Source organism: Rana temporaria, chromosome 4, assembly GCF_905171775.1.
Source record: "Rana temporaria chromosome 4, aRanTem1.1, whole genome shotgun sequence".
Taxonomy (NCBI): domain Eukaryota; kingdom Metazoa; phylum Chordata; class Amphibia; order Anura; family Ranidae; genus Rana; species Rana temporaria.
The window spans coordinates 480,495,376-480,504,953 of record NC_053492.1 but is presented as its reverse complement, the minus strand read 5'-3'; the positions used below and the strand labels follow the sequence as shown (position 1 = coordinate 480,504,953).

Genomic DNA, 9,578 nt, shown 5'->3' with positions numbered 1-9,578 from the left:
CTACTTTATTCATAATAATTGATGTTTAGGAATGTATTTTTGCCGTCCATAGAGGGCGAAGTCTCTGCCATTAGAGCTCTGTGAGAGAACTGACGGCGGCGGCCATGTTTCCGGAGACCTCAGTAGTGGGATCTGAGTGCGGCGGGCTACACAAACATGGCTCCTGTGTGAAGGACACGTTTAGCCAACACCTGACTGAGATTGACAGAACCCGGAAGTAAACATGTGGGGAAACCCGGAAGTGATGGTCTTTGCATGTCTGCTGTCCTTGGGGCTGCAGAGAGAGCTGAGAAGATGTTCCTGACCTGTGTGAGCTGTGAGTGTGACCCCCCCTTATATAATATATATCCTGTCCTTCTTCTATTGCATTATATCTCCCAGCACTGTGTCACCATGGTAACATAATGTTCTCTCTTCTTCTCCCCCCAACAGATGCGAAGAGTAAATCCAAGTAAGTGGAGTGGTGGGGGTCCGACCGATCGATCTATGGAAGGTTCTGGATTGTAGGAGGTCACCATACATGGACAGATCAGGTTGTCGCTTTAGTTAGAGGGTCAGTTCACCTTTGCAGGAGAGCCGCCTAGGCAGGTAGGGGGCGCCTCGAGATAAAAACAAACTGTGCGACTAAAGATGGGTAATACCCCTCGCTATAGGTGAAGGCCATTGACATACCTTGTTTTTATCTACAGCGCCCCCCCCCCCTTACCTGCATATTGGCAGTCTTTTGGCAAAGATGAACGGACCCTTTAAAGCGGGGGGGGGCAACCTTTCAGAGGTTGAGATCTACCTGGATAACATGGAGGAAATCAAAGATCCCCGGGGAAGGGGGGGGGGGCTTTAAAAAAAAAATAACTATCAAACCCCCAACAAAAACACAGCATAGTGTCCTGCGCCCCTCCCCCCACAGTAGTGTCCTCTGCCCTCCTTCACATCACTCAAGCAGTAGTCTTCTCTTCCTCCTCATACCAGTATCCTGCCCCCCTTCACATACCCCCCTTTTCATAGAAGTGTTTTCTACTCCCTGTACATCACCCCAGCCCCCCCCCCCCCCATAGCAGTGTCCTGTCCCCCCCTACACATCACCCCCCCCCCCGTAGTGTCCTCTGTCTACCCCCCCCCCCCCCCCATTTTCATAGCAGCGTTTTCTGCTCCCTCTACATTGGCCCCCACCTCCTGTAGTGTCCTGTACCCTCTCAAAGCAGTGTCCTGTGCCCCCCCCCCTTCACATCACTCCACCCCCTGTAGTGTCCTCTGCCCCCTTCACATCACCCCCACTGTAGTGTCCCCTGCCCCCCCCCCCCATAAGTGTCCTGTGCCCTCCCAAAGCAGTGTTCTATGCTCCCCTTCACATCACTCCATCCCCTGTAGTGTCCTCTGCCCCCCCCCCCCAATAAGTGTCCTGTGCCCTCCCTAAGCAGTGTTCTGTGCCCCCCCCCCCCTTCACATCACTCCACTCCCTGTAGTGCCCTCTGCCCCCTTCACACCTTTACAGCACCCCACTGTAGTGTCCCCCCGCCCCCCCCCATAAGTGTCCTGTGCCCTCCCAAAGCAGTGTTCTGTGCCCCTCTTCACATCACTCCATCCCCTGGAGTGTCCTCTGCCCCCCCCCCCCCCCCAATAAGTGTCCTGTGCCCTCCCTAAGCAGTGTTCTGTGCTCCCGTTCACATCACTCCACCCCCTGTAGTGTCCCCTGCCCCCTTCACATCACCCCACTTTAGTGTCCCACCCCCCCCAAATAAGTGTCCTGTGCCCCCCTTAACATCACTCCACCCCCTGTACTGTCCTCTGCCCCCTTCACATCACCCCCACTGTAGTGTCCCCTGCCCCCTCCCATAAGTGTCCTGTGGCCCCCTTCACATCACTCCATCCCCTGTAGTGTCCTCTGCCCCCCTACACATCACCCCACTGTAGTGTCCCCCCCCAATGAGTGTCCTGTGCCCTCCCAAAGCAGTGTCCTGTGCCCCTCTTCACATCACTCCACCCCCTGTAGTGTCCTGTGCCTCCCATAGCAGTGTCCTGTGCCCTCCCTAAGCAGTGTTCTGTGCTCCCGTTCACATCACTCCACCCCCTGGGGTGTTCTCTGCCCCCTTCACCCCCACTGTAGTGTCCCCTGCCCCCCCATAAGTGTCCTGTGGCCCCCTTCACATCACTCCATCCCCTGTAGTGTCCTCTGCCCCCCTTCACATCACCCCACTGTAGTGTCCCCCCCCCAATGAGTGTCCTGTGCCCTCCCAAAGCAGTGTCCTGTGCCCCTCTTCACATCACTCCACCCCCTGTAGTGTCCTGTGCCTCCCATAGCAGTGTCCTGTGCCCCCCCCCCCTTCACATCACTCCACTCCCTGTAGTGCCCTCTGCCCCCTTCACACCTTTACAGCACCCCACTGTAGTGTCCCCTGCCCCCCCCCCCATAAGTGTCCTGTGCCCTCCCAAAGCAGTGTTCTGTGCCCCTCTTCACATCACTCCATCCCCCGGAGTGTCCTCTGCCCCCCCCCCCCAATAAGTGTCCTGTGCCCTCCCTAAGCAGTGTTCTGTGCTCCCGTTCACATCACTCCACCCCCTGTAGTGTCCCCTGCCCCCTTCACATCACCCCACTTTAGTGTCCCACCCCCCCCAAATAAGTGTCCTGTGCCCCCCTTAACATCACTCCACCCCCTGTACTGTCCTCTGCCCCCTTCACATCACCCCCACTGTAGTGTCCCCTGCCCCCTCCCATAAGTGTCCTGTGGCCCCCTTCACATCACTCCATCCCCTGTAGTGTCCTCTGCCCCCCTACACATCACCCCACTGTAGTGTCCCCCCCCCTCCAATAAGTGTCCTGTGCCCTCCCTAAGCAGTGTTCTGTGCTCCCGTTCACATCACTCCACCCCCTGGGGTGTTCTCTGCCCCCTTCACCCCCACTGTAGTGTCCCCTGCCCCCCCATAAGTGTCCTGTGGCCCCCTTCACATCACTCCATCCCCTGTAGTGTCCTCTGCCCCCCTTCACATCACCCCACTGTAGTGTCCCCCCCCAATGAGTGTCCTGTGCCCTCCCAAAGCAGTGTCCTGTGCCCCTCTTCACATCACTCCACCCCCTGTAGTGTCCTCTGCCCCCTTCACATCACCCCACTTTAGTGTCCCCCCCCTCCCAATAAGTGTCCCGTGCCCCCTTCACATCACTCCATCCCCTGTAGTGTCCTCTGCCCACCTTCACATCACCCCACTGTAATGCCCCCCCCCCCCAATAAGTGTCCTGTGCCCTCCCAAAGCAGTGTTCTGTGCTCCTGTTCACATCACTCCACCCCCTGTAGTGTCCTCTGCCCCCTTCACATCACCCCACTGTAGTGTCCCCCCCCCCCCCCATAAGTGTCCTGTGCCCCCCTTCACATGACTCCATCCCCTGTAGTGTCCTCTGCCCCCCTTCACATCACCCCCACTGTAATGCCCCGCCCCCCAATAAGTGTCCTGTGCCCTCCCAAAGCAGTGTTCTGTGCTCCCGTTCACATTACTCCGCCCCCTGTAGTGTCCTCTGCCCTCCTTCACAATACCCCCCCATGTAATTTTCTCTCCCTCCTGTGCCCCCCCCCCCCAAACCAGTGTTATCTGTCCCCTTCACACCTCCCCCTCTCCCCACTGTACTTTCCTCTGTCTCCCTCTCCACACGCTGAAGGTAGCAGCCTCCTACCTTACACTGGTGTACTTTGTGCAGCAGAGTGGGAGGTGTCACAGTACTGGATGGAGGGCGGGAGCTGCCAGAGTTTATTTTTCACATGAATAAGCTGGTGATTGGTCGCTAGGACCGGCAAGCTTTCTAGCAACCAGTCACCTGCTGGTTAATGCGAACAGTTAACTTCAGCAGCTCCCATACTGTGATATGTCCTGCTCTCCCCTCTGCAGTGGGGGGGGGGGGGGTGCTGAAGGATTGGAAAGGCAAGGGAAGAACCGGCAATGCTGGGCTGTGTTCCTGATCTACCTGTCGGCTGCCTGCGGTCAACTGGTAGATGGGGAATGATGGCTTGCCAACCCCCGCTTTAAAGGATTAGTTCACTTTTCTGAACATGTTACATTTGTATTTAGGGCGTAACATGTTTCAGCTCCACCCCCCCTCTCTTTTTTGACTCTCATGACAGCTGGCTGGGGGTTCCTCTCCCCGCATCCGCGGTCATATTTAAAATAGGCGTGGCTGCTCCACCCACACCACTGCATTATTCAATCTCAGAACAGAATACAAAAACCTACAAGTCTTGTCTATCACCGCGGCGGGCGGGGCTTGTAGTTCTCAATGGACTCTGAGAGTGCTGATCAGCACCCTCATAGTCCATTCACATTTTCTCTGCAAACATATATGTATGTGCGTGTGTTATTTTTTCCTTTAATAAGAAACCAAATGAGGGGGAGGGGCAGATTGTGGGGCGTTGCAGAAAATAGGGGAGTGGTTCGTTATATGTGGGTGTGGCTAATAAGAAATTGGGGGTAGATCAATATGTGTTAAAGGGACAGGCACACCGTAAGCATTTATGTTTTGAAAAATATGGAGTTGTCACTTCTTCTTTATATACACCTGGGTGACAGCAGAAAAAGAGGGTGACAACCTGGGGGAAAGAGGGAAAGGAAGGTGACGACATAGGAAGAGAGGGGGGTGGAAGGTGACAACATAGGGAGAGAGGGGAGGGAAGGTGACGACATAGGAAGAGGGAGAGTGACATCATAGGAAGAGAGGGGGGTGGAAGGTGACAACATATGAAGAGAGGGGAGGGAAGGTGACGACATAGGAAGAGGGAGAGTGACATCATAGGAAGAGAGGGGGGTGGAAGGTGACAACATATGAAGAGAGGGGAGGGAAGGTGACGACATAGGAAGAGAGGGGAGGGAAGGTGACGACATAGGAAGAGAGGGGAGGGAGAGTGACATCATAGGAAGAGAGGGGAGGGAAGGTGACGACATAGGAAGAGAGGGGAGGGAAGGTGACGACATAGGAAGAGAGGGGAGGGAAGGTGACGACATAGGAAGAGAGGGGAGGGAGAGTGACATCATAGGAAGAGAGGAGAGGGAAGGTGACATCATAGGAAGAGAGGGGAGGGAAGGTGACAACATAGGAAGAGAGGGAAGGTGACAACATAGGAAGAGAGGGGAGGGAGAGTGACCACATAGGAAGAGAGAGGAGAGAGAGAGAGTGACAACATAGGAAGAGAGGGGAGGGAAGGTGACAACATAGGAAGAGAGGGGAGGGAGAGTGACATCATAGGAAGAGAGGAGAGGGAAGGTGACATCATAGGAAGAGAGGGGAGGGAAGGTGACAACATAGGAAGAGAGGGAAGGTGACAACATAGGAAGAGAGGGAAGGTGACAACATAGGAAGAGAGGGGAGGGAGAGTGACCACATAGGAAGAGAGGGAAGGTGACAACATAGGAAGAGAGGGGAGGGAAGGTGACAACATAGGAAGAGAGGGGAGGGAGAGTGACATCATAGGAAGAGAGGGGAGGGAGAGTGACATCATAGGAAGAGAGGGGAGGGAGAGTGACATCATAGGAGGGGAGGGGAGGGAGAGTGACATCATAGGAGGGGAGGGAGAGTGACCACATAGGAAGAGAGGGAAGGTGACAACATAGGAAGAGAGGGGAGGGAAGGTGACAACATAGGAAGAGAGGGGAGGGAGAGTGACATCATAGGAAGAGAGGGGAGGGAGAGTGACATCATAGGAAGAGAGGGGAGGGAGAGTGACATCATAGGAGGGGAGGGGAGGGAGAGTGACATCATAGGAGGGGAGGGAGAGTGACATCATAGGAGGGGAGGGAAGGTGACAACATAGGAAGAGAGAGGAGGGAGAGTGACAACATAGGAAGAGAGGGGAGGGAGAGTGACATCATAGGAAGAGAGGGGAGGGAGAGTGACATCATAGGAAGAGAGGGGAGGGAGAGTGACATCATAGGAAGAGAGGGGAGGGAAGGTGACAACATAGGAAGAGAGAGGAGGGAGAGTGACAACATAGGAAGAGAGAGGAGGGAGAGTGACATAGGAAGAGAGGGGAGGGAGAGCGACATAGGAAGAGAGGGGAGGGAGAGTGACATCATAGGAGGGGAGGGAAGGTGACAACATAGGAAGAGAGAGGAGGGAGAGTGACAACATAGGAAGAGAGGGGAGGGAAGGTGACAACCTGGGGGAAAGAGGGAAAGGAAGGTGACAACAAGGACACATAGAAGGGGGGTGACAACAAGGACACATAGAAAGGGGGGGGGGGAGGTGACAACCTGGGGAAGATCTGCCCATGATAGGTATACATTCCTGTAAGGGACAGGTACACTTTGCAGCCGCCTTCACCTTCCTCCATCTTGTTTTGGTGTCAGGGTTCTCCTGGTTCAGATGATGAGCGCGGCGGGGACCGGCTACAGCTTCAACACCAGGAGGAACAGACTGAAGGACAAGCTTATCCTCAGAAAGTACGACCCCCAAGGTAAGAGTTCACCCAGGAGATTTCCACCATATACTTCAAGAGCCGGTCCATCCAACCTAGATGACAAATTTAAGAGAAGGGACTTTGCCATGGCCGCCCTTCACACATAGAGAGAAAATTATTAACTCCTTTGTGACTGCGCTATAGCCGAATGACAGCTACAGTGCGGCCACACTTTGCCGGGAGGCTGTCATATGACACATTGCCTGCACACCCCCGGCGGCACGCAACGGCAGTGCTCTGTGATCGGGGTCAAGAGCCAATCACGGAGGCTATTTACCATGTGATCACCTGTGTCCAATCACAGCTGATTATGGATGTAAACAGGGTTTGCTGGTTATTGGCAATCTTCTCCTCCCGCTGACACCACATGAGGAGAGGAGAGCCGAAAACTGGCAAATCCACACAGGAGACGTCTACACTGAGAATCATTAGTGTCCCGATGATCAGTTCAGCCCCGATCTGTGCCCATCAGTGCAGCCTCATCAGCACACATCAGTGAAGGAGCAAAATTACTTATGTAAAAAAAATTATAACAGAAACAAATCATTTTTATTAATTTTTTTTACAACATTTTTGGTATTTTTTCGTTTATTTAGCAGAACAGCAGTGATTAAATACCACCAAAAAAGAAAGCTCTATTTGTGTTAAAAAAAAAACGATAAAAATGTCATAGGAGTACAGCGTTACATGACTGAGTAATTGTCATTCAAAGTGTGACAGCGCTGAAAATCTCTCTCTCTCTCTCTCTCTCTCTCTCTCTCTCTCTCTCTCTCTCTCTCTCTCTCTCTCTCTCTCTCTCTCTCTCTCTCTCTCTCTCTCTCTCTCTCTCTCTCTCTCTCTCACCCTCTCTCTCTCCCCCACCCTCTCTCTCTCCCCTTCTCTCTCCCCTTCTCTCTACCCTCCCTCTCTCTCTCTGCCCCCCCTCTCTCTCTGCCCCCCCTCTCTCTTTCTGCCCTCTCTCTCCTCTCAAATTCAAATAAGCTTCATTGGCAGGACCAAATACATGTTAGCATTGCCAAAGCAGTTGAGTTTGCATAGGAAAAGGGGAAGGGGGGTAATATATCGGGGAATGGACATAAGTCTGTGAAAGTCCTCAGTTTCTCTCTCTCTCTCTCTCTACCCACCCCCTTCTCTCTCTCCACCCCTTCTCTACCTCTACCCCCTTCTCTCTCTCTACCCCCTTCTCTCTCTCTCTACCCCCTTCTCTCTCTCTACACCCCCTTCTCTCTCTCTCTACACCCCCTTCTCTCTCTCTCTACCCCCTTCTCTACCTCTACCCCCTTCTCTCTCACTCACCTCCTTACTGCTTGTTTCAACCCTGAAAATGCAGATCACCTCTATCTATTGATTAATTTGTATATTATGGAGGGGGGATGATGCTCAGATTAATCCCCATCCAAGATGCTGATTACTATCATACCACAGAGACATACAGTACATGGTACTCAGTTGTATTGAACGGAATGTTCTGAATTCTTTTGTGTTGGTTTCAGTGAAGCAGCATGTTCTGTTCTTTGAGAAGAAGAAGGTCCGATCCCTATAACACCGGATCCCACACCGATCACATGGGCCCTGTCCTGGGTGGAGGGAGAGGATGACGCTGGTATCTTGTGGAGGAAGCGGATTGTTATACAGAACAATGGGGGAGGGCAGACGGCCAGCCTATCTCTGCCGCCATCAGCCGATCTCTTCATTTTATTATACGGAGAGCCGACCCTTCCTCCCGAGGTGCTCACCTTATTTATGTTGGCTGCTGCACTTCTTGGAATTACATTTTTCTTTTTTACCAATAAAAATGATTTTTCTGATTGTTTGTAGAAATCTCATCCCTGTGTATAGAGTACATGTCTGGAATCAAACAGGTCAATGTTCTCTATACCTGTGTGTTTGTGTGTGTGTGTATATGTATGTATGTATGTATATGTATATGTGTGTGTATATGTGTATGTGTATATATATATATATATATATATATTAGTGCTGTCAGTTAAACGCGCTATTAATGGCGTTAACGCAAACCCATGTTAACGCCGTCAATTTTTTTATCGCGCGATTAACGAGGCGGCGTTCGGGGGTTATACCGGGATGATGCCTGCAGCCGCAGGCATCATCCCGGTACCGTTGTTTAGAGCGGGCGATCGGCTATCCAAACATAACAACCAATGCGGCTAAAAGCCGCTCGGTTGTTATGCCGGAGGAGCGGGAGGGGACATCCCCCCCCCCTCCCGCCGCCTTTCGCCGCTCTGACCGGGCCTCCCGTCCCACCGGGAGACCCGATCCTCCATCCGCCGCGTTCTGTGTCCAGGTTGGAGACTGACACTAAGCCGTAAGCGGCTTTGATTCAGTCTCCGCATTGAAACCACGGAAGCGGCGTCATGACGTCACTTCCGGGTTTCTCGGCTGCCAATGGCGCCGGATTTAAAAAAGTACACAGTATTCAGAATCGCCGTTTTCGGCGATCTGAATACTTTGAAGTGCAAAGGAGGGCTCGGAGGTCTTTTAGACCCCCCCGATCTCTCCATAAAGAGTACCTGTCACCACCTATTGCTGTCACAAGGGATGTTTACATTCCTTGTGACAGCAATAAAAGTGATCAAAATGTAAAAAAATAAAAAACACAATTTAATATTATAAAAAATAAATAAGAAAACAAAAAAAAAATGTTTTAAAGGGTGAACCTCCTTAATCGCGCGATTAATCGTGAGTTAACTATGACATTAATGTGATTAATCGCGATTAAAAATTTTAATCGCTTGACAGCACTAATATATATATATATATATGTGGTGCAACGGATCGTCATTGATCCGTGATCCGCACAGATCAATGACTTCGGATCGGCACACACGTGAGGGGGGGGCGAGTAGAGCGGTGTTACAGCTGACATTGAAATTGTCTCCGCTCTGCTCACACTCACAGCACTGCCGCCTCCTAACCCTGCGCTTGTGATAGACAGAATGTGGGTCCAATGCTGGGATGTTTTCTGTCTATCACGGCGCAGGGTTAGGAGGAGGCGGGGCTGTGTGAGTGCAAGCAGAGCGGAGAAAGTTTCAATGGCCGGAACGCGGTGAGAACGAGGCTTGGTTCCTGGCTGGGTATGCACAGTAATGCAGAGCTTATTAATAGAGAGGGAGGGAGTGTGGCTGC

At 52.4% G+C, this 9,578-nt stretch overlaps 1 protein-coding gene across 1 annotated transcript; it reads left to right on the top strand.

The window, feature by feature from the left end:
- The first annotated feature begins 214 nt into the window (after positions 1 to 214).
- MRPL33 (mitochondrial ribosomal protein L33) lies at positions 215 to 8,239 on the top strand. The gene is made up of 4 exons (XM_040347528.1): positions 215 to 316; positions 433 to 451; positions 6,322 to 6,428; positions 7,925 to 8,239. Exons 1-4 carry the CDS (start codon positions 256 to 258, stop codon positions 7,972 to 7,974), a joined length of 237 nt encoding a protein of 78 aa, XP_040203462.1. The 5' UTR covers positions 215 to 255; the 3' UTR covers positions 7,975 to 8,239.
- The last annotated feature ends 1,339 nt before the right edge of the window (positions 8,240 to 9,578 follow it).